This window comes from Manis pentadactyla, chromosome 7 (assembly GCF_030020395.1).
Source record: "Manis pentadactyla isolate mManPen7 chromosome 7, mManPen7.hap1, whole genome shotgun sequence".
In the NCBI taxonomy this organism is placed as follows: domain Eukaryota; kingdom Metazoa; phylum Chordata; class Mammalia; order Pholidota; family Manidae; genus Manis; species Manis pentadactyla.
The window spans coordinates 127,219,112-127,245,204 of record NC_080025.1 but is presented as its reverse complement, the minus strand read 5'-3'; the positions used below and the strand labels follow the sequence as shown (position 1 = coordinate 127,245,204).

General features: G+C 45.2%; 1 protein-coding gene across 1 annotated transcript; it reads right to left on the bottom strand.

The window, feature by feature from the left end:
* Nucleotides 1-15,839: 15,839 nt before the first annotated feature.
* On the bottom strand, nt 15,840-24,987 carry SMKR1 (small lysine rich protein 1). The gene is made up of 2 exons (XM_036909007.2): nt 24,852-24,987; nt 15,840-16,635 (listed from the first exon to the last, which is right to left on the bottom strand). The coding sequence occupies exons 1-2, from the start codon at nt 24,852-24,854 to the stop codon at nt 16,438-16,440; spliced, it is 201 nt and encodes a 66-aa protein (XP_036764902.2). The 5' UTR covers nt 24,855-24,987; the 3' UTR covers nt 15,840-16,437.
* Between the last annotated feature and the right edge of the window lie 1,106 nt (nt 24,988-26,093).

Here is a 26,093-nt window from a genome sequence, read left to right as displayed (position 1 = left end):
TCTCTAAGCTTGTATTTTATGATTGAGAAAACATTTTACAAATAGCCAAAAGGACTGAATGCCAGGAGCTTTGACCAGACGGCCAGCTTGACCCAAGGTCACACTCCTCACTACCCAGTGGAACAGGGATTTAATTACAAGCATCTTGCTCCACAACCTATGTGCTTGAGCTGGATCCACCAAGTAAACCTACATTTTACAAATACATCCTAAATCCAAGCCCAATTGGATGGGTTTTGTACATCTGTGCAAACTCGGGCAGCAGATGGCGGCATGGGGACCCTGTTTAAATTAGTCACTGTGAGTCCTGTCTTTCTGCCTCCACCACTTTGCCACACCTTCCCCAGCAAACTAAGCTCAAGTGCAAGTGTGAAAATCAAGCCATTGCCAGGGGCCTTGTAAATCAATTTCTGGTCCACAAAAAAATAGAGGTCCCATATATATGAATTGGGGGTGGAGGTGGGGTCTGTAACAGGCAGTTCTTGCCCATAAAAACTTCTCCTACATGATAGTAGCTGGAGACCATTCTGGGCTGGGCTGACTCCCAGTGACGGTGGCAAGCCCCAAGGCAGGGCTGAATAAGGCATCTGGACATTCCTTCTCCAGCCATGGAGCCCACAAAGGAATGGGGTCAACTTACAGGCTCTAGGGAGCCTGTAGGAGACCCTGAGACCCCAGCAGGGCCAGTGAACAGAGGGATCTGGGTAGGAGGTAAAGATCTGGGGCAGTGGGCAGGATGGATGGGCTTCTACCACACCCTGTGTGTCTGCCCAGGCATTGTGCTAAGCCAGACCAGTCACCAAGAGGAAGACCAGTGAACAGGACATTTCATTTTGACCAGAGGCTGAAACCCGAAAAGGAACTTGGATGCATCAAACAAAGCAAAGCTAAGCAAAGAGATTCCTCATCCTACCCTTGTTCCCACAGTAACCACTTACCTCCATCCGAGCCACCCTCCTTTCGTTGTCTCTGCAGGTCAATAAGTAGCCACACTTTCAGATTCCATTTCTGTTCTGATTGGACAGTGAGTGGTTCCATCTCTGCCCATTTGCACGTGCACGCGCGCGCGCGCACACACACACACACACATACAAACACCCCCACCCCCTGTCCTCCCCACCCTGGCTGCACTGCAGAACAGTCTGCCATAGTCATTGATGAGTTCTTGGAGGCAAATTTCAGTGGTGCCAATGGTGCTCAGCAATCAATCTTACAAGAACAGAAGCCCATGGGCTGCTCACACTTGGCAACAGACTGACGAAGAGGTCCAGGCTGAAGGACAGAGTAGGGATTGAGTAGCACTGGGCTATTCAACTCCCTCTGCCAACAGGTGGACCCGGATAGGTAGATTTTGCTGTTAATGCTACTCCTGGTGAACTATTTGTGGCAAACATGATTGTGGTCTGCACGGCAGTGACTGGTGCCCCAACAGATATAGCCTGAGGGACACCAGTGGGGGCAATGGCTTGAAGCCGATGAGCTTGTGGCTTCATTCTGCCCAGCTTCCCGGAGCCTGTGTGCTGCCCTTGCGCTGGGCCTACCACAAGACTGACCTCTCATTCACAGCTTCTCTGCCTCATTTATCATGAATGCATTTTACATCCTAGTCATGGAGAGAAAACACAGGCTGAAATAACTGGAGAAGGCTGTTCAGAGGATAACAGGTCCAAGGTGTCAATTAGTAGAACCAGGGAATGGCAGGCAAGGCCAGGGGTGAGGTATATGCTGTGGGAAGTGGGTCAAGGCGGGTGGAGGGTAAGGAGGCATGTGGCATGGTCTGGGGGCATGGAGGGCGAGTTGTGCAGGAGGGCACAGTGACCACTGGCTTCTCTGCACCAGGGGTCAGATTTGTGTGTGGAAAGGAATGTCAGGTGAGAAAAAAAATCAACTCCAACTTGGCTCTGACCAGAAAGACAAAACATGATGCAGCCCCCAGACCCAGCAGCAGGCAGTCCTGCCCAGCCTTCAGGAGCATCTGGCCACTGCGGTGACAGCCAAGCAGGCGGCCTCTTGGGCTCTTACAAGCTCAGGAGCACGTGCTGCATCCTCCCACCACTAGGGGGAGACAAAGGAGCGTGCTGGCAACAGCCGGCTGGGCAGGGGAGCCAGCTGCATTCTGACACCAGGGGATTTGGTTCTTCCCTTCCACATTTACGCACATATTGCTGTTTTATAGAGAAGGCTGACATGAAGATCCCTCATGAAACATTCCCTCATCCTCCCTGCCATCTCTGCAGTATGCTGCCCCAGAGACCCCCTTTCCTTCAGGTTTCTTCTACCTTCTCATCTTCCTTCTCTCTCTGTGACAGTGCCTCTTCCTCCTTGTGCCTGTAAATGAAAGAAGATTGTCTCAAGGCTCCTAACTAACTCCTAACTCTGTGCTCTTTTCTTATCTGTCTCCTATACTCCTGGTCAATATTGCTCTTCTGGGCTCTAGTCCCCAGTTCCCCAGTGCCTGCGGGACATCTGCCTGGAGTTTGTGCAGCCATCTCACGTCTCCCAGAGAGAAGGTCTGATTCACCTGGCACGAGTTTTACATGCTTTGGCAGTTACCAAATCCCACACATTCCGAGACACTTTTTTTCACACTTGAACACCATGTGTCATACAACTGATGGTATTTCATTGTGAATCAGCGGTGGGTTTCTCCCTTCTTTCTCAGTGGCACATAAAATGGTGGTATGGGTTGCAATCCATTGAATTTTAGAATTGATGGCCACTTAATCGAAATCTGGGATACCCCAAATGGTGGTTATCAAGCAATTTCACTGGAGCAGTGGAGGCAGAAGTCTAAATGTAGTGGGTTGAAATGAGAGGACATTCCACAAAACAACTGGGCCTAGACTTTTCAAACTGTGAGCATCATAAAAGACCAAATTTAAAAAAGAAGAGAACTATCTCAGATTAACAGACACTTGACAGTTACATCATCATGACAGGCATCACTGATCAAAAAAATCCATAAAGAACATTATTGGGATAATGAGGAAAGGTGAATATAGGCTATTACATAATACTGTATAGATGTAGTATCTTGACAATGATAATCTCATTGTGGTTATTTTGGAGAATGTCCATGTTCTCAGGAGTATTTAGGGGGAAGGGTCATGATATAAGCAATTTACTTTAAAATAGTTCAGGAAAAAAAGTGTGTGTGCATTTAAAATTTTGCCAAGACCCACAAATTAACATTTTGCCATATTTGCTCACTTCTGATTGTATGTGTGTAAATATACATGTATACATGTATATATGCATTTTTATATTTATACATACACGTGTATTTGTATTACACATGTATATAATATATACAGATACTATATATGGATACATATATATGTATTTATACATAGAAGGTATATATGTATGTAAATGTGACAAAACATTAGTTTCATACTCTAGGTCAATGGTTCTTAACTGGGGGGTGATTTTGCCTCCCTGGGGGTTGAGGTCTGGAGATATTTTTGGTTGTCTCAGTTGAGGGGCTCTGGTGGGAGGAGGTCAGGAATGGTGCCAAACATGCCATAACACACGGCACAGGCTCCCACAAAAGCAAGCCACCCAGCCCCAAATGTTAATAGTGCCAAGGTTAAGAACTCTGGTCCAGTTAAAGGGTCTGGGTGTTTATTGTACCTTCTTTCAATCTCTCTGTAGACTTGGCGTTTTAAAAAATATGAAGTTGGTATAAAAAAAAGTAAGAGGGGGGAGGAGCCAAGATGGCAGTGTGAGTAGGGCAGCGGAAATCTCCTCCCAACACCATATATATTTTTGAAAATACAACAAATACAACTATCCCTAAAAGAGAGACCAGAAGATACAATACAACAACCAGGCTACATCTACAGCTGTGAGAACCCAGTGCCTCACGAAGGGGGTAAGATACAAGCCATGGCCCGGCGGGACCCGAGCGTGCCTCAGACCCCAGCTCCTGGCAGGAGGAGAGCAGTCGAAGAGGGGAGGGAGCGGGAGCCCGGGACTGCTAAATACCCAGCCCTAGTCATTCACACTGGGAGTGCAAACACACAGAGCGTGGTGTGCTGGATATTAGGGAAATGGAGCAGTAAAACCTGCAAGCGGGTCCCCACAGCTGGCACCCCTGAGACAAAAGAAAAACGAGTGCTTTTTGAAAGTCTTAAAGGGACAGGAGCCTCACAGATGGACAGAAGCATCCTGGCACACTCAACCCAGCAGCTGGGAATCCCGGGGAACTCCGGGTGCCCTAATCCCCTGGGTGTCAGCACAGCTTTGAGGCCCCTCATGGTGATAAACAGCCTCCCGCCTGCTCCCCCTCTGGCATGGCCCCGCCATAGCGGAGCAGCCTGAGACTGGCCACGCCAACAGCGGCCACACAGAGCCTTCAGGGCAGCCACCGGGGCCAGACTCAGAGACCCCGTCGGTGCACAGCTGCCCAGCACAAGCCGCTAGGGGTCGCCGTTCTCACAGAAGAGGAAGGCGATGAGCAAGCAGGAAGGGACTTTGTTCTCCCACCTGACACACACACCAACCACCCATGACTACCTCTATCACCATGAAAAGGCAGAAGAATTTGATCCAGACCAGAATCACACAGACATCCCCTGAGAGGGAACCTGGGGAGATAGATTTAACCAGTCTTCCTGAAAAAGAATTCAAAATAAAGGTCATAACCATGCTGATGGAGCTGCAGAGAAAAATGCAAGAGCTAACAGATAGAGTTGGGAGGAAGAATACAGAAATAAAACAATCTCTGAAAGGACTTAAAAGCAGAACGGATGAGGTGCAAGAGGCCATTAGTGGAATAGAAATCAGAGAACAGGAATGCAGAGAATCTCACGCAGAGAGAGATAAAAGGATCTCCAGGAATGAAAAAATATTAAGAGAACTGTGTGACCAATACAAACAGAACAATATCTGCATTACAGGGGTACCAGAAGAAGATGAGAGAGAAAAAGGGATAGAAAGTGTATTTGAAGAAATAATTGCTGAAAACTTCCCCAAACTGGGGGAGGAAATAGTCACTCAGACCACGGAAGCACACAGAACTCCCAACAGAAGGGACCCATGGGGGACAACACCAAGACACATAATAATTAAAATGGCAAAGATCAAGGACAAGGACAGAGTATTAAAGGCAGCCAGAGAGAGAAAAAGGTCTCCTACAAAGGAAAAACCATCAGACTATAATCAGACTTCTCAACAGAAACCTTACAGGCCAGAAGAGAATGGCATGATATAATTAATGTAATGAAACAGAAGGGCCTTGAACCAAGAATACTGTATCCAGCACAATTATCATTTAAATATGAAGGAGGGATTAAACAATTCCCAGACAAGCAAAAGTTAAGGGAATTTGCCTCCCATAAACCAACTCTACAGGGTATTTTAGAGGGACTGCTCTAGATGGAGGTGCTCCTAAGGCTAAATAGATGTCACCAGAGAAAATAAAATCACACCAAAGAAAGCAGACCAACCAAATACTAACTGAAGGCAAAAAATAAAATCAACTACCCACAAAAGCAGTCAAAGGAAACACAAAAGAGCACAAAATAAAACACCCAACATATAAAGAATGGAGAAGGAGGAATAAGAAGGGAGAGAAATAAAGAATCATCAGACTGTGTTTATAATAGCTCAATAAGCGAGCTAAGTTAGATGGTAAGATAGTAAAGAAGCTAACCTTGAACCTTTGGTAACCACGAATCTAAAGCCTGCAATGGCAATAAGTACATATCTTTCAATAATCACCCTAAACGTAAATGGACTGAATGCACCAATCAAAAGACACAGAGTAACAGAATGGATAAAAAAGCAAGACCTATCTTTATGCTGCTTACAAGAGACTCACCTCAAACCCAAAGACATGCACAGACTAAAAGTCAAGGGATGGAAAAAGCTTTTTCATGCAAACAACAAAGAGAAAAAAGCAGGTGCTGCAGTACTAGTATCAGACAAAATAGACTTCAAAACAAACAAAGTAACAAGAGATAAAGAAGGACATTACATAATGATAAAGGGCTTAGTCCAACAAGAGGATATAACCATTATAAATATCTATGCACCCAATACAGGAGCACCAACATATGTGAAACAAATACTAACAGAATTAAAGGAGGAAATAGAATGCAATGCATTCATTTTAGGAGACTTCAACACACCACTCATTCCAAAGGACAGATCCACCAGACAGAAAATAAGTAAGGACACAGAGGCACTGAACAACACACTAGAACAGATGGACCTAATAGACATCTATAGAACTCTATACCCAAAAGCAACAGGATACACATTCTTCTCAAGTGCACATGAAACGTTCTCCAGAATAGACTACATACTAGGCCACAAAAAGAGCCTCAGTAAATTCAAAAAGACTGAAATTCTACCAACCAACTTCTCAGACCACAAGGTATAAAACTAGAAACAAATTGTACAAAGAAAGCAAAAAGGCTCACAAACACATGGAGGCTTAACAACATGCTCCTAAATAATCAATGGATCAATGACCAAATTAAAATTGAGATCAAACAGTATATGGAAACAAATGACAACAACAACACAAAGCCCCAACTTCTGTGGGATGCAGTGAAAGCAGTTTTAAGAAAGTATATAGCAATCCAGGCATATTTAAAGAAGGAAAAACAATCCCAAATGAATAGTCTAAAGTTACAATTACTGCAATTGGGAAAAGAAGAACAAATGAGGCCTAAAGTCAGCAGAAGGAGAGACATAATAAAGATCAGAGGAGAAATAAATAAAATTGAGAAGAATAAAACAATAGAAAAAATCAAAGAAACCAAGAGCTGGTTTTTTGAGAAAATAAACAAAATAGATAAGCCTCTAGCCAGACTTATTAAGAGAAAAAGAGAATCAATACACATCAACAGAATCAGAAACGAGAAAGGAAAAATCATGACGGACCCCACAGAAATACAAAGAATTATTAGAGAATACTATGAAAACCTATATGCTAACAAGCTGGGAAACCTAGAAGAAATGGACAACTTCCTAGAAAAACACAACCTTCCAAGACTGACCAAGGAACAAACAGAAAATCTAAACAGACCAATTACTAGCAAAGAAATTGAAGCGGTAATTAAAAAACTACCCAAGAGCAAAACCCCCGGGCCAGATGGATTTACCTTGGAATTTTATCAGACATACAGAGAAGACATAATACCCATTCTCCTTAAAGTTTTCCAAAAAATAGAAGAGGAGGGGATACTCCCAAACTCATTCTATGAAGTCAGCATTACCCTAATACCAAAACCAGGCAAAGACCCACCAAAAGAGAAAATTACAGACCAATATCCCTGATAAACATAGATGCAAAAATACTCAACAAAATATTAGCAAACTGAATTCAAAAATACATCAAGAGGATCATACACCATGACCAAGTGGGACAACATTCGAAAATCCATCAACATCACCCACCACATTAACAAAAAGAAAGACAAAAACCACATGATCATCTCCATAGATGCTGAAAAAGCATTTGATAAAATTTAACATCCATTCATGATAAAATCTCTCAACAAAATGGGAATAGAGAGCAAGTACCTCAACATGATAAAGGGCATATATGATAAACCCACAGCCAACATCATACTGAACAGCAAGAAGCTGAAAGCTTTTCCTCTGCGATCGGGAACAAGACAGGGATGCCTACTATCCCCACTGTTATTCAACATAGTACTGGAGGTCCTAGCCACGGCAATTAGACAAAACAAAGAAATACAAGGAATCCAGATTGGTAAAGAAGAAGTTAAACTGTCACTATTTGCAGATGACATGATATTGTACATAAAAATCCCTAAAGAATCCACTCCAAAACTACTAGAACTAATATCTGAATTCAGCAAAGTTGCAGGATACAAAATTTATACACAGAAATCTGTGGCTTTCCTATACACTAACAATGAACTATCAGAAAGAGAAATCAGGAAAACAATTCCATTCACAATTGCCTCAAAAAGAATAAAATATGTAGGAATAAATCTCACCAAGGAAGTGAAAGACCTATACCCTGAAAACTACAAGACACACTTAAGAGAAATTAAAGAGGACACTAACAAATGGAAACTCATCCCATGCTCTTGGCTAGGAAGAATTAATATAATCAAAATGGCCATCCTGCCCAAAGCAATCTACAGATTCAGTGCAATCCCTATCAAATTACCAACAGCATTCTTCAACGAACTGGAAAAAATAGTTCAAAAATTCATATGGAACCACCAAAGACCCCAAAGAGCCAAAGCAATCCTGAGAAGGAAGAATAAAGTTGGGGGGATCTTGCTCCCCAACTTCAAGCTCTACTACAAAGCCATAGTAATCAAGACAATTTGGTACTGGCACAAGAACAGACCCACAGACCAGTGGAACAGATTAGAGACTCCAGATATTAACCCAAATATATATGGTCAATTAATATATGATAAAGGAGCCATGGACATACAATGGGAAAATGACAGCCTCTTCAACAGTTTGTGTTGGCAAAACTGGACAGCTACATGTAGGAGAATGAAATTGGATCACTGTCTAACCCCATACACAAAAGTAAATTCAAAATGGATCAAAGACCTGAATATAAGTTATGAAACCATAAAACTCTTAGAAAAAACAGAGGCAAAAATCTCTTGGACATAAACATGAGTGACTTCTTCATGAACATATCTCCCCAGGCAAGGGAAACAAAAGCAAAAATGAACAAGTGGGACTATATCAACTGAAAAGCTTCTCTACAGCAAAGGACATCATCAATAGAACAAAAAGGCATCCTACAGTATGGGAGAATATATTCATAAGTGACAGATCCAATAAAGGGTTGGCATCCAAAATATACAAAGAGCTCACGCACCTCAACAAACAAAAAACAAATAATCCAATCAAAAAATGGTCAGAGGAGCTCAACAGACAGTTCTCCAAAGAAGAAATTCAGATGGCCAACAGACACATGAAAAGATGCTCCACATCGCTAGTCATCAGAGAAATGCAAATTAAAACCACAATGAGATATCACCTCACACCAGTAAGGATGGCCACCATCCAAAAGACAAACAACAACAAATGTTGGCGAGGTTGTGGAGAAAGGGGAACCTCCTACACTGCTGGTGGGAATGTAAATTAGTTCAACCATTGTGGAAAGCAGTATGGAGGTTCCTCAAAAAACTCAAAATAGAAATACCATTTGACCCAGGAATTCCACTCCTAGGAATTTACCCTAAGAATGCAGCAGCCCAGTTTGAAAAAGACAGATGCACCCCTATGTTTATTGCAGCACTGTTTACAATAGCCAAGAAATGGAAGCAACCTAAGTGTCCATCAGTAGATGAATGGATAAAGAAGATGTGGTACATATACACAATGGAATATTATTCAGCCATAAGAAGAAAACAAATGCTACCATTTGCAACAACAGGGATGGAGCTAGAGGCTATTATGCTCAGTGAAATAAGCCAGGTGGAGAAAGACAAGTACCAAATGATTTCACTCATATGTGGAGTATAAGAACAAAGAAAAAAACTGAAGGAACAAAACAGCAGCAGAATCACAGAACCCAAGAATGGACTAACAGTTACCAAAGGGAATGGGACTGGGGAGGATGGGTGGGAAGGGAGGGATAAGGGGGGAGGAAAGAAAGGGGGCATTACAATTAGCATGTATAATGTCGGGTGGGGGCACAGGGAGGGATGTGCAACACAGAGAAGACAGCATCTTACTACGCTGATGGACAGTGACTGTAATGGGGTTTGTGGGGGGAACATGGTGAAGGGGATAGCCTAGTAAACATAATGTTCCTCATGTAATTGTAGATTAATGATACCAAAAAAAAAAGTGAGAGGGGAAAAATGTGCAACAGAATGGTGAGGAAGTGAAAAAAAAAACAGCGCAAATTCTTTCCAGGATCTTGTCTGTAAAGGAGTGAGTTCAACCACACTGCAGACCCCCTCCCATGAGGACGCGTCCTGGGGTCTCTGTTCAGTGACACGTGACCAGTCACAGTGGTACCATCCTCTGGCCCCCAACAGCTCCCCAACATGTGGTACAATGAGCCTGGGCTATTGTAGGACAAGGTGGGTCCATCAGAGCCTCCAGCCTGTAAAAAACCAGAGAACAGGAATGTAGGAAGCTGGTGCCCTAAGGAAGCACAGGAAGAGATCACACAATAGAGCTGGAGTCTTCACACCAGGCTGAGGCTGTGGGCAAGCAGGAGCCTAGAGTAAGCAGGACCGAGGAAGCAGAGAGAAGATGAACAGACACAGGGACGAGAAAGCATTAGCAGTTGGCAGTATTGGTGGTCTCGCTACAGTGGGCACAGGGGTGAAGAATCACTTTCCGAACTGAGCTCCCTGGCATTGTCTCAAATCCTGGCTCCAAGACTCCGGCTGGATCTGCAAGCTTGGGTCTCTGCCTCACTGCCTCTGTGCTGTGTTCCCTCCACTGCCTGGCTTTCTCCCACTTCTGCACACGCACCCCAGTGGCAGGCTCCACCCCTGCCTAATTATGTGCCAGTTAATGAACTCCATCACTTCCCTGGTGGCATCTACTTGCCCATCCCTCCCTCCCAACTAGGTCTGATCCATTTGTAATTCTCTGCTGTCTAACACACTTGGCTATTTAATTTAATCACAATGCAATCACACATGTAGTCCTTTAGGCTGCATTAGCTGCATCTCCTGTGCTCACCAATCACACGCAGTGGTTCGTGGCTATGGTGTTGGACAGCACAAACATAGGACACTCATACCACTGCAGACAATGCTGTCAGACATAGTGCTAACCAGTGACTGCTCACCCCCACATGCCTCCAGGCTGGCGCTGCCTAAGCCACGGTCACCCCAGGTCCGGGCACACACAGGCCCTTGATAAGCATTCATTAAATGAGTGGATGACTGTACCATTCTTACTCTTCCAAACATCTTGCAAAGCCCACCCCAGACTTCAGCAAGCCCCCACCCTTGCTTTTTAAGCAGGGAAAGAGCCCCCCTTTTCTATGCTGCAGGGAAAGAGCTGGCAGAGAGAGCGAGCTTGAAAGTGGGAGAGAGACTTGCCCTAGGACACAAATCTGCACCCTCCCATCTATGGAGATGTATTCACACCACCAGGCAGAAAAAGTCCAAGGATACACCAGACATGCCAAGCTGCTGGCATAGCTCATCTCCAGACAGGTTAATTGGGGTGGTTCTAATGATCTTTGTGATGTTTGCTTTTCCCAGTGTTCTCCATGTGTATTATTAAAGGGATAATAAAAGTATACTCTATGCCCAAAAAAACGAAGAGGGAAGGGATTCAGAAGCCAAGCCAAAGTAAGTCCGAAACATGCAATTCTCCTTTAAGACTGTGTGAGAGTGGATGGGGGCCGAAGGGGAGGAGCCCCAGGCTGCAGGAGCGCCCAGGCTCCAGAGCTGTGCTCTCTCCTCCAGTGCTGAGCCCAGTGCCTGTCAGATGGGGGGTGCTGCAAACAGGTTAGCGGAGCACGAAACAAAGAATAAAGAGGATGGAGAAAAGGCCACCGTCCTGGAAACAGGAAGCTGCTGGTGCCTTGAGCAAAGTTTTGGCTAAGTGACAACAAGGGATTTGGGGTGGTTTGGGGAAACGCAGACTTGACCATGCATTCAGGGAATAAGGGAAACAAGGGAAACAAGGAAATAAAAGAGAGGAACACAGGGGAGCTGAGTGGGGTGGCAGGGTCACACCGCGGCTTCTCAAAATAGGCCTCTGAAGACAGCAGAGGGGTGTGGGGCAATGACGGAAAACTTCATGCCTCACAGCACGGTGGGCATGTAACTCATGGCCACTGAGTAACTAAAATTATGGCTGGATTGCACCTGAAGTGGGAGCCCGAATGTTCATTTTCAAGTGTAAAATAAAATGAAATGATTCAGGTCCCAGATCTTAAAGTTCCACTAACTTCTGTTCCTCTTTGCTTTCTTGGCTACAGCCACACTCTCCCTGGGGCCATGGAGGCCACGGAGGGCGATTAGGTGACCAGGGGACAACTTTATGTGTCTGGGCTTGCAGAGCTGGCCCGTGTGGTGGAACACTTTCCTGCTGTTAATGTTCAGAGATCAGCTCCACAGGGCTGGAGGAATGGGTTGCAGGATAAAGGGACCGTCACTATGCAGAAAGTGTCCCTTGGGAGCCTCAGCAGGCTGAAAGAAGGAACCTGCTCCAGAGAAGAGGTTGGACTGTTCCAATGAGAAATGGGCTCTGTTGGAACTCCATCTGTACCCTTGCAAAGGAGGGACCAGACTCTGAATCGAGCACGTGTGGTGTGGGGACACTTCCCCCTACCAGGGAGATCAGGCTGGCAGCCTCTCCCTTGCAGAATGATGGACAAGAGTCTTCAGTCCCCATTTTGGCCACTGCTTCCAATTTTACGTGCCCCTGGCATCCAGCAGGTGTTTGAACAGGACATGGTCCCTCTGCCTCATCTCTGTTTGGGTCACCTGCTCTGGAATTTGGTACTTGCTCTCACCTCCTTCATCTCCTAGTCTTTTAGGACCTTTGTTAACTTGTCATCACCTTGTTGAAATTGAGATGTAACTCTCATACCGTAAAACTCACCCTTTTAAAGTGTACACTTCAGTGGTTTTAGTATATTCACAAGGTTTTGCCACCATGACCACTAGTTCCAGAACACTTTTCTCTCCCCAAAGAAAAAACTCAACCCGTTAGCAGTCACCTCCTATTTCCCTCACCCCCAGCTCCTGGCAACCACTAATCTACTTTCTGTCTCTGTGGATGTGCCTGTTCAGGGCAGTTCCTATAAATGGAGTTACGTGAGTTGTGGCCTTTTATGTCTGGCTTATATTACTTAGCCCAACGATTTCAAGGTTCATCCACGCTGTAGCAGGTATCAGAACTTCATTCCTTATGTGGCTAAATAATATTCTATTACATGGATAGCCTGCATTTTGTCCACCATTGTTGATGGACATTTGGGTTGTTTTCACTTTTTAGCTATTATGAATAATGGGGCTATGAATGTTCATATACAAGTTTTTGTGTGAATGCATATTTTCAATCCTCTTAGTCATATACCTAGGAGTGGGACTGTTGGTATACGGTAACTCTACTTACATTTTGAGGAACTGTCAAACTGTTTTCTACAGCAGCTATATATTCTTTTTACATTTCCACCAGCAATGTGTACAAGGGTTGCATTTTCCACACATCCTCACCAACACTTACATTATTGCCCCTCTTTTTGATTATATGTCATCAATTTTGCAAGGGGAACTTCCATTCTAAAAAATGCCCTCTATCCACATGCTATTTCCAAATCTTCCTCCTCAGCGAACATTTTGTGTATTATTCCTATAGTCACTTTCCCTCCCATCCCACCTTTTAGCTCCACAGGGCTCTGCTTCCATCCTCATGCACCAACAGAGCCTTCCTCACTAAAAGCTCCCAGAGCCTTCCAGCAAGGAGGCTTGTCTCCTGGGCAGTGCTCAGCCTGGGTGCAGACTTTCCTATCTCAGCTCCTTTCATGAGCCCTCTCAACCTGCAAGGAGGGTCAGGATCCTTGCTGAATGGGGTTTCTGGGAAATAAAAATGGCAGTTCAAGGACCTGTTTTATTATCAGAGGCCCTCCAGATGTCCTATAAAGGTGTCTTCACCCCACCCTCCTCTTAATCACCTTGATAGACTGTATGAAGAATGTGCTTTGAAGTTGAAGTTGAAATAAAAACTTGAGGGCCCCCATCACGATGAGCCCATGCCATCAGCCTGCTTCGCCAGGCCTAGGGGCCTCCGGGCAGGATGTTGGTCTTCTCCTAGTGCCAAGCATACAAGATGCTCAACAGATTGCTGAAATGAGATAATTTTGTTGAAAACGTTTTAAGTGCAGTGTTTCACCAAAAAAACTTAATTTCTCTCAAAGTCAGATGTGTCAAAACTCTGATATAGCTTGTATGTGGTAGTCAGTGTCATATACTGCTGTGCCACCATAGCTAGTTAATTCAAAATTCCTAGTGGGCTTTAAGATATGGAAAAAACCCAAGTGTCTATCAGTAGATGAATGGATAAGGATGTGGTACATATACACAATGGAATATTATTCAGCCATAAGAAGAAAATAAATCCTATTTGTAACAACATGGATGGATATAGAGGGTACTATGCTCAGTGAAATAAGACAGGTGGAGAAAGACAAATACCATATGATTTCACTCATTTGTGGAGTATAACAAGAAAGCAAAACAGAGGGAACAAAACAGCAGCAGACTCATAGACACGGAGAAGGAACTAGTGGTTACTAAGGGGAAGGGAAGGGGGAGGCGGATAAAGGGGCACAGCAATGCACAATCACAATGTAAGTCTGTCATGGGGATGGTGGTATAGCAAGGAGAATACAGTCAGTGATTCTGTAACATCTTTTTATGTTAAGAGATAGTAACTGCACTAGAGGGGGTGAGGATTTAATAATATGGGTAACTGCTGAACCACTGTTTCGTATATTTGAAACCAACATAAGATTGTATATCAACAATAATTAAACAAAAAAAATTCCTATTTGCTTCTCAGAACCCCAGGGTTCCAGTGAGCATAACACTAAAACAGCCTTTAGTCCCTCTGCTAAAAACTGGGTGTAAACCCAGGTACACAGTGCCCCAACCAATCAAATTAGTACCTCCTCTATTCCTATGCTTACAATCCTTCCCGTTCACCATCTGACCATCTCAAAAGAAGAAAGCATTTCCACTTCCAGACTCCTTACCTGTAACTGTGTGCTGACTGGCATGCTCCATGGTCCCCTAAATGATGTTATCCATGCTGGGGACAAGATCAGAAGGAAGCTCTGCAAGTGCCACCTGCCAATGTTCCAGTAACATAACTGCTCAGATATGAACTCCTGAACCATGCGAGGCAGAGGAGGGCATTAGACATCCTACAAGTTCAAAGACTCAGCAAGCCTTGTAGCAACTGGTTAGGCAGCATTAATGCGAGCAGTGCTTCTCCAAGGGTGTGGTCCAGCGGCTACACAACCAGGGCTTAGAGGAAATGCAAATTCTTGAACCCTACCTTGCCTCCTGGGTAGAGCCCAGCAATCTGCACTTGGACAAGTCCTCCAGGTGACCGTGATGCAGGCCCCAGTTTGAGGAGGACTGAACTAGAGCTATGTGTTCACAAAGAAGAAGCTGCTCCTCCGAGCGAGGGCTCCTCTGGCAATGAGCAAGGTCCCACATGGAACCTGCACAGATGGGACCGCTGGACAAATGTCATTCCTAACCAACTCAAGGAGGTTATGAGCCCCCCACTTCTCTAGTAGAAAGATTCTTGTGATTTCCTTTTCTCTCTGGTATCTATGAAATCCTGAGTCCTGGGTTACAGCTTCCTTAGCAAACCTCATGAACCTTTGAGCTCCTAATGATACTCCCCACCCCCGGCATCATTGTAGTAATTCGAACAAACTAGATGACCCCAGGGCGGTGCTGCCTGGGAGAACCACCTGGGAGCTAAGATCTGTGATGAGACCCCAGTGCAGGGGCCAGCACCGGGGAGGGGCAAGGTGTGCTAGAAAGACGGAGCAGGAGGTGGGGGTGGGATGCTAAGTGATTCAGAGCTGGCATTTACACTCAATGCCTTTCCTCCCAAGTTTCACCTTTGAGGCTTTTTGGCCTCTTGGGCCAAGGGAAAAGAACCACAGTTTTCTCTCTTGAGCGACTCTTTAGGTTTCCGGAGTATCAGCAGAATGGCCCATGGCAAATTTCTGGCACCAGTTCCATTACTGAGCCAGCCAGGCAAAGAAAGCCTGCAGAAAGTGGGAAGAAGATGTAAGTGTGGAGAAAAAGAGAAAGAAGGGTCCGGTGAAGCGGAAAGAAGGGCGGCTGAGCCCTGCACCCCGACACTGTAGCTGTCAGCTCCTCCGAGCCACCTGTTTATGTGCCTGAGCCAGGTCAGAGCGTGGTGACCATCTTAGTCTCCACTAGCGTCTGTGGCTAATTAAAACCAGATGAGAGTTTGGCCGCTGAGACGAAAATTATGGGAACAAAATATTTTTCTTGAAAAGATGGGGAAAGGAAACAGTGCCCAAGAGAGGGATGTTTATAAGCAAATCCTGTGCTTTAGGTCATGTCTTCTCTAAATAACAAACCCCTTTTTTGGCAAAAGAAAACAGCTCGTACAAGCTAAAACTGCCTTTTGAGAGCAAGGTTTAATTCTGACCCAAAATTATAATGAGTTTCTAAAAGTCCTATCAATTCCACCATGCTGTGTGGGAACTACTCAGACTTTTTCCCTTTAACTTTTGAAAAACCGAAGTTTGCCTCCCTATACCTGGATTTCACTGAGTTAAGTAAAATACGTTTCTTTATCATTAGCTACCACAGAAAAGCACAGTTAACTTGCATCTCAGGTTGTCTTCAGTAAAGTCTATTTTGCTTGCAATAACTGTATTATCCTGATTTCTCCAAGATCTCTTCTCTGGAACAGAGATATGCTGTGAAATGTGATCTTCTAAGTCTTGTCTTTCCCTCTCTTTGACTTGGGAGCACCTGGCCATCGGAAGCCTCGCAGGCGCAGGCAGTCAGCGACGTTGTGGGCGATGTAGTAGAGGTTCAGCGAGGCAGCTGGGCTGAGGATGTCCACTTCGGGTTTCTTCTGCTTCTTCCCATGAGACTTAGCCCGGCCTTTTCCTCTTTTCCCTTTACCTGGCTTTCAAAGACAAGTATATACACATGGCAAAAATTAGCTTTTATAACTGTGACATAATTTTCAACATTTGCTATTGAACTTAAAAAGTATATATATTCCTAAAAGGAAAAAATTGTAACAAAACCTTCGGCCTGGAGTGGGAGAAGTCAAAGGAAATCTAATTCTACAAATGTTATTAAGCACCTCAGATTAAAAAGGACCCAGCCCAATGCAATGTGTGGACCTGATTCAAACAAACAAGCTGTAAAAAGACATTTTTTTAGGCAATTGAGGAAACTTGACAATATCAAGGAATTACTAACTCATTAGGCCTGAAAATGGTATTGAGTCATAGAAAAAAGTTTACACATTTCAGACATACATACTAAAATCTGTAGGAATGAAATGAAAGGAGGTCTGAGATTTGCTTAAAAATACTGCAGCTTCCTCCCCATTACCACCACCAAAAAAAAAAAAAGACAGATGAAGCAAATGTGGCAAGATCCTGATAATTTCTGAATCTGAGAAGTGGATATGTGGGGATTCATATTACTATTCCATTTCTGTGTATCTACAGAAACTTTCACGCTAAAAGCTAAATTAAAAACTCATTAGGCAACCAGGATGCAAGTATTGTGGCACTTGTTACGCAGTCGTCTCCATCTCAGTAAGCAGTCCTGAGGATTGAGATAAGATTTAAGGCACTCAGCGTGGTATCCGACATGAAGCAAGCACTAAACAGCTGTTGCTATCGCTTCATCACTGCTAATCCTCAGAGCTGTATTTCAAGGGAGATGGGTTTTGTTCCTGTCTTCAAAATGGGAAGTCAGGGGCTTGGCAAGATTCCAGTGCAAACCAGCATCCACCCAGCTCAGCACCTGTGCTCTTGCTGCCACATGCTGCCAGGGTCCTCTGGGAAAGGGAATGGATCTACCCTTACCTGGGAATAAACTATCTCTTTGAGCTGCACAAAGCTGAGTTGACTTCTCTATGTTCTACAACCTACCTACACAGAAAATAACACATAAAAGTGTCTCTTATAGGCAAGGTAAAGGAGAAAAATGTCTAAGTTATCAAATACCTGCAAGGGCTAAACATTTGTATAAAATGATGTCCTGTTCATAGCATCTCACTTTTTCAATGTCCCAAGCTAAGCAAAGAAAACCAGAGTCAGTGTGTTTAAAACACTACAGTACATTTTCGATAAGTAAAATGGACTACATTCCTAGATACAAAACTCAGGAAGGAAGATGGAAAGTATCTTGCCAACAAAGTGGCCTGACTCCTGGGAGGAAGTCCAATGAAAAGCAACAATATGAAAACCCCTTTGATAACTGTATCACCTGATAAAACATCCCCTTGTGGTCTGGGATGTACACTACCATAAGCTTAAAGATATTGGGGCTTAGTTTTCTTTATGATTTTATACTTTTTTGCATGTCAACAACACTTGACTTGCCTGGAATAACTGCAAAAAAAAAAATGTGTGTGTTTTAATCTTTTAAGCGGTTTGAGAAATAAAATTCACATGAAGTTTAACATCTTTTATTTAAAGTTCTCATCTTTTTGTAGAAATTGGCTGATTCTAAAATTCACATGGAAATTCAAAGGACGTAAGATAGAGGTTTGACATTTTTATTCAAAGTTCTTATCTTTTTGTAGAAGATTCTAAAATTCATCTGGGAATGCAAAGGACTTTGAAAAAGAAGAACAAAGTTGAAGGATTAATACTATCTTATTTCAAGAATTATTATAAAGCTACAGTATCCAGACAGTATGCGATTGGAGTCAAGACAGACAAATAGATCAATGGAATAAAGAGTCCAGAAATAGATCCACACATAAAGGTACAACAGATTTTCAACAAAAGTACCAAAAGAACGCAGTGGAGCAAGGATAATCTTTTCAATAAGTGGTGCTGGAACAATGAATATCCATTTGCAAAAAAAATGAACCTCAACCAATACTTGTACTACATACAAAATTTAACTCAAAATGATACATAGACTTAAATATAAAGCTAAAAACTATAAAACTTCTAGAAGAAAATATAGGAGAGAACCTTTGTGACCTTGGATTAGGCAAAGATTTCTTGGATATGACACCAAAAGCACAATCTGTAAAAGAACAAATGGATAAATTCACCATCAAAATTAAAACCTTGTGCTCTTCAAAAGATACTAAGAAAATAAAAAATGAAGCCACATATTGGGAGAAAATATGTGCAAATTATGTATCTGATAGAGTCCTTAGATCCAGAATAAAGGACTCCTGAAACACAATAACAACAGTAAAATATGGTCAAAAGATTTGAACAGACAATTCTCCAACGAAGATACACAAATGGCCAATAAGCAGATGAAAACATACTCAACAGCAAGGAAACGCAATTAAAACCACAATGAGATACCAGCACACACTTACTAGAATGGCTCAAATTACAAAAACTGACCGTACCAAATGTTCATGAGGATGTGAAGAAACTGAAACACTCATACACTGCTGGTGGAAATCTTCAAATGACAAAGCCACTTTGGAAAACAACTTGGTAGTTCCATTAAAACTTTGAACACTCATCTACCATACGACCCAGACACTCCTAGGTATTTACCAAGAGATATGATAGTGCATGTTTATTCAAAGACTTGCACATAAATGTTCACAGTAGCTTTATTTGTAATAGCTAAACATTGGAAACAGCCGAAAGGTCCAATAGTGGGTGAATGGATGAACAGTGGTATAACCACACACTGGCACACACTCAGCTATAAAAAGGACTAACTATTGGTACATACTACAACATGGGTGAATTTCAAAATAAGTGAAAGAAGCCAGACAAAAAAAAAAAAAAAAAGAATACATACTGTATAATTCCATCTATACAATATCCTGAAATTACAAACTAATCTAGAGACAGAGGGCAGATCAGTGACTCCCTGGGATGGGAGAGGCAGTGCATGGAGGAGCAAAAGCAAAGGATTAATTACAAAGGAACATGGGGAAATTTCTGGGGTGATCACATGTTTATCATCTTGATTGTGGTGATGGCTTAGTGGAAGCATACATGTACCAAACTTAACCAAATTGTACACTTAAATATGTGCACTTTATTGTACATAAATTATACCTCAATAAAAGTAAGAAATTACTATAAGTGAGTGAAAATCACCAGTTTCTGATCTGGTTGGGTTGGTTTAATACAATGCCATGGCTTGTGGCTGTTCCTGGTCTCAGCACACAGAGCTCCTGAGCTGAAGCTCTCCAAACTTCCTTAGCGAAGATCACTTGGCTCCAGCCACACTGGCCTTCCTTCTAGTTCCCAAACTTGCCAAGCCCCTCTAATCCCTCCTCTTCTTGCAGACCTTCAGAGGGGGCATCATTTGTTTCTTGTCTTTGTGTGGGTCTCTGCTCAAATACCACGTTTTTAGAAAAACCTCCCAGACACTATATCTCTATTCCATCTATAACTAGTGTGACCATATAATTTATTGCCCAAACCAAGACAATTCAACAAACATAAACTGGGACTGTCCTAGGGAAAGATGGAAGCGGGTATAGATCTCCCAACAACCCTCCCAACCATTTGCTATCTATCTCCTTACACTAAGGACACTTCACTATTTAACTGTATTTTCTTGTTCATGTATTTATTGTATGTTTCCTAACCTGAGGTTTGTCTAGGAGTTCACCATTGAATTCCCAGGGCCTCGGCACATTGTAGGGATGAATAAATCTTTGCCAAGTGAACAAATTTCATCTCAGATGCAATGCAGACTCAGGATTTAGAAAGCAAATGTAGATTTCTGCTTTTCTGAATTTTAAGATCCCTCCTTCATTCCTTCAACAAATATTTAACAAATATCTGTTATAAACCTGGCCCCGAAATTCTGGGCTCCTATCTTCATGTGTTTTATAGTCCAGTGAGGGAGAAATCACAGTTTATTCACCAACTATGTTGTGAAAGAGAGCCCAGGATATATGGCATTATGATGACCTCATCTGGGACGTGAAGGTAGAGGGAACCCTTGGCCTATGGCGTGAGGGACAGGGAATTCCCAGGCAGAGCAAACAGCCTGTGCAAAGGCACTGAGGCTGGAGAGAACAGGCCATGTTGAAGGGACCAAAAAAAAAAGACCAATGTGGCCAGCCATTAGGCAACCACAGGACATGGGGTTGGGGCACAGTGATGACAGCAGTGGTAGCTAGAAAGATAGGCAGTATGTAGCCTTTGAAAACTATAGTATTTGGCCTTTTAAAGGAGCAGTGGGAAGCCATTAGCTTAAATGGCTTTATTAAACCATTCTCCTTTAGGTCTTCGGGCTCTGAAAGAAAATGGCCATAAAAACCACATGAAGTAATGTGGGAATAAACCAATTCAAATCAAGAAGTATTTTTTTAGTGCTTTCATACACAATGAAGTGGAAGGAACATGGATTTATCAAACATATTTCTACACTACAGTCAAATGGGGCTGAGGAGTAAGGCTTTTCATGGTGAGACAGGCAAAGCACCAAACGTGAGGTGCAGAGGGGGCAACAGGGCAGCAGGACAGACATCTAAGCTGGGCCCACCTCAACATAGGACAGGTGCACAAGGTTTCAAGAAGAACGAGGGTCTAGTGTGAGATGTGGTGTCTTGCCAATGGGTTTCAGCCTCAGGCAACTTTGCTATGGATTCAGTGTGACCAAAGAAATTGACAGCAAAATGTTCTTGGGGTGAAAGGGTTATACCCAACTTTATCTCCACAGTGGCAGGTCAGTCACTAAAATCCCGTTCACTCAGAGTGAGTCTGCATGCAGCAAGCCAGTCTCTGCCTCTGGGCCCTTCTGCCCACACAGCCATCCTCCAGGCCTCTCTGTCCACACAGCCATCCTCTGGGCCTCTCTACCTACACAGCCGTCCCACACAGCTGTCCTCTGGGCCTCTCTGCACAGTCGTCTTGCACAGCCATCCTCTGGGCCTCTGTCCTCGGCGCTGCCACCAGTCCAGCCTCTGCTCTCCTGCAGCCTTGCAGCCATGCTACCATGTTGCACCCAGAGCACTGGGTGGAGCTCTTTTTTATAGAGTCAACAGCCATGTATTGCCCACAAGTGTGCAGTAAGCTAGTCAACCAGGGCAGGTGAGAATCCTGGCCCCAGAAACTCTCATTTTATCCACATTCCACCCCTCCAGGATTCTCTCCTATCAATCTATGTGCCCTTAGTCCTCTGCAATGGTCCCTGTGCAAGGAATTTCGAACATTGTTCTCCTGCCTCTCCAGCAAAAAGTCTTGCAGACACGCAGGCCAGACTCATGGCTCTGTCTCTGACCTCTGCTTCTTCGGTCTTAATGGCTTGAACTGCTGCACTGGTTTCAGTTGTTGCCGCAGCTTCAGTAAGATCCTATTTGGCATCCTGTCTAATTTTCTTCCTTCTACTCCTGCCTGTATTAAACCAACCCACATCTGGGTCCTTGTTACCTTCATGGGGCCCCTTAAATTCTTCTTGTGAGTAACAGGTCTTATTTCTTTCCAGGTTCTTGTTGCTTCAGCCTCTCCTAAGTCTGCTATTGTACATGTCACCTCACATTTTGTAATCACTGCCCCAAGGCGGGCTGCACTGTCAGGGAAGACAGCTTCCCCATCTCTGATCCCAACAGAACAATTCCATCCACCCCTAAGTCCCACACCCCCCAGTTCAGCCTGAGTACAGGGGCAGAGCATAGAGTGCTCCATGACCTGGGGAGGGGGCTGCTTCTCTCCTTGGGGTAACTTTCAGGGCCTGGGTCTTTATTTTCTTTACAACCACTGGGCGTGCTTTCAGTACAGGAGGGACCAGTGCCTCCAGCACCACCCCTTCATCTTTCCCCAGCTCCTCCATTTCTGGGGCTGATGGCACCTTTCTCTCCACTCCCCCAAGTGCCTCCTCTGCTACAGTGCCTTGCAACAATGCCAGCTCAGTCTTCAGAAGCTCTCTTACCTCAAATGGCGTTCTCATGCCACCTCCACCTGTACTTCCTTCAGGAGCTCATCTTTTTCCTTGATGGCCTTTTCCTCCTTCAGAACACCTGGCAGCACTGCTGTCTCGTTCTGTCCAATGGCACCTTGCTGTCGGCGCTCTCGTGCTGCCTCCTCACACATCAAGGCCATTTCCTTCTTCAGGGAATCCACAGAAATTTTCAGCTCGTGTTCTCGTGCCGCCTTCGTATCAATGCCATTTCCTTTTTCAGGGAATCCACATAAGTTGGCAGCTCACGTTTTCATGCTGCAATTTCTTGGGTCTCTTCTGTAGACCTTTTTAATACTGTGAGAAGCAGCCAACCCACAGTCCCCACTGCCTCATGGACACACTTTCTCAAAGGACCTACTTACTATACCAAGGGCCACCCTTACTGCCTCAGGTGTCACCTCCACTTGCCTCCAGTCCTGGGGTGGGGCCCAGTCCTCTAGGAGGCAAGCCACCTCAGACCACATGCCCATTAGGGGACAGCCCACTGTCTCCCCATTCACAGGGGCAGCCCGCTGAAGCACCCCTCCCATAAGGGCAGCCTGTCTTTTTCCTTGGTCAACAATGAATCCTGCCAACTATGCCAATTGTCTTGCCAATGGGTTTCAGCCCCAGGCAAGTTCGCTATGGATTCAGTGTGACCAAAGAAATTGACAGCAAAACGTTCTTGGGGTGAAAGGGTTATACCCAACTTTATTTCCAGGTGGCAGGTCAGTCACTAAAATCCTGTTCACTCAGAGTGAGTCCACATGCAGCAAGCCGGTCTCTGTCTCTGGGCCCTTCTGCCCACATAGCCATCCTCTGGGTCCCTCTGTCCACACAGCTGTCCTCTGGGCCTCTCTGCACAGTTGTCCCACACAGCCATCCTCTGGGCCTCTCTGCACAGTCGTCCCGCACAGCTGTCCTCTGGGCCTCTGTCCTTGGCGCTGCCACCACTCCAGCCTCTGCTCTGCTCTCCTGAAGACTTGCAGCTGTGCCACCTTGTCGTGCCCAGAGCACTGGGCAGAGCTCTTTTTATAGAGTCAACAGCCATGTATTGCCCACAGGTGTGCAGTGAGCTAGTCAACCAGGGCCAGGTGAGAATTCTGGCCACAGGAACTCTCATTTTATCCACATGTGGTTTTTTTTTATTTTTTAAAGCAGGAAAGATAATACGATAGATAAGCCCAAGAGGTTGAGGCCCCTTTACCAAGGGCTAAGTGTCCAGCTCAAACAGAGCAGTAGTTAAGTTGAGCAGATCATGGAAGTCCCTGAGAACCTGGGTGGAGGCTACAAGGTCACAACCATTCTGGGATGATCAAACTGGCAGGGAAGGAGGACAAAGGAGATGAAGAGGCCCACAGGGAGGTAGTGGGCTCCTGCCAGAATCCAGGCAGGTGGTAAGGTGTGCTTGCCTTGACTAGTGGGCAGTACCAGCGGGAAGTAGGTCACAAGTGACTGCATGAGGACTGCAAAACAGGAATGCTTATGAGTTTGAGGCCAGGAGAGTGAATGTGCCACTGGAAGGTGCAGAGATGATAGTGGTTAAAAGAGCTGGATTTTGAACACAGTTTGAAAAGGTTCTCTGGTGGAGACATCCAGTGGGGAGTTAGAGAAGGAGGTCTGAAATTGCAGAGAATGGTTTGGCTTAAGATGGAGCTCTGTGAGCCAGTGACTTGGAGGCGAGATGGAAGTTAAGGATGTTGCAAGCTTTTCTGGACATAAAATGCAAGAATCCCCTGCACAAAATGTCTCCTCCAGAGCCCTTCTCAAACTAGGGTTGGAAAAGAGAAACACTGTCTAGAGCTAGCAGTCCGGTCGCACCAAGGCTTATTTTTCTACTCAAACCGCAGAGCCCAGGACAGAGGCAGCAGGAGCTAGGCGCCTGGGTCAGTCGCTGTTGGCACATACTGGCGCCCTGGGGTTCCACACCATGTCACCAGACTCTCTTTAATTCCCACACCTTCTGGTTGTGAACGTGACTTGGAAGAACCAAGGAACTAAAACCAACCAACTCACAATAAGAGGGCTTAGTCTGATTCTGCTACTGCTTGCCTTCTGATTCCCTTCGGCTCAGGCAGACCACCTGGGAAACTCGTTTCCCCTTTCCAGGGTTCAGAGCACTGGGCTGGCCACCACCCACGATGAACATAGATGAAGGTGCCAATCTCATGGCCTAATAAATCTTATTAAAGTGTACCCTCTATAAGGCAGAACTGTATTAATTTGGCGAGAGCTTCAGAATCTCTTGTACTTAAATAAGACGCTTATTACCATGGTAATTCCTTTCTCAGTTGAGCAGGTGAGCGCTGCATGGGTTCCCAACCCCGAAATAAAGAGGGCGAGCGCAGTTCTCAGTATCACCTAGGGGTGGCGACCCCGCGCCCATGGCTTCCTCCTCCGCTCTCGCCAGCGAACCGCCGCAAGCCCGGGACCTCGCCACGCTTCTCGGGAACTCGCGGCACTCAGGGGAGCCCAGCAGGGTCTGGGGGCAACCAGTTACCGAGCTGCCGCCAGCCGAGGGTTGAACGTCCGCCGCACGAGGCCGCGGGCTGCGCGTCTCGCGGTTAGCCAGCCGCTGGGGCTGGGGGTGCCGGGTTCCCGGGAGCCGGACGGCCGCGCGCACAAACGCCGGGAGGTGCGCGCCGCTGGGGCGGGGCCGCGCAGTGTTTACCTGTTGCCAGGACAACGGGCGGAGTGCCCAGTCGGCGCCCCAAGCCCGCGCCCGCCTTCCTGGGAGTGTGCGCAGCTCCCTCCCTACCCGCCGCGTGGCGCTGGCTGGGTCATTTCACCTCGCGTGGCGGCCACATCGGCTGCGAGTGCCCCGGGTCCTGCTCGGCTCTGGGGCCTCTGTGCTTGCGGGGCCGGACAGGCGCAGGCGGGCCGCGGGCGGTGCTCCGGCGTGTATGGTACTGGCCTTAGAGTGGGCCACTCAGATGTTAGTTCGAACTCAGCCGCTCACAGGATGACCTTGGAGAAGTCATTCAAAGATTCCATGACCTTTGGAAAATGAGATAAAGCCTCTGAGAGTTGAAGTGCGAGTAACTTGGCGAAACGTTTATGAGAGGGCCTAATACAGGCCCCAAGAGAGTAAGGGCCTGAAAAAAAGTTCTTAGACTCCGTGTGGAATTAAGAAAGAATACTTTAGGTACACTTCAGCTTCCAACCTTGTGAGTTCATCCCAACATTCTCCCTGCAGGGTACAGAATTTGGTGGCAGGACTCGCATTCCTTTTACGATTCCTTCTTTCATTCAACAGTTATTGAGCATCTACCGTGTCATGCCTGACAGTCAGTTGTAGGTTCTGGGAATTCAGCCCTGAATGAAGCACCGGTCCTGTTCTTAACCGTTTTATTGCTGGTCAGGGGGCGGGGTGGGGGGTGGTCGTGTTGTAATCGGGGACACGGCAGACATTAAAAATAATAGGTCCAACAGGGTATATTGCATTGGGTGTATTAAATTGATGTGACTACTGGGTGTTCTTTTAGATTGGTGGCTGGAGAGAGTCTGAGGTGA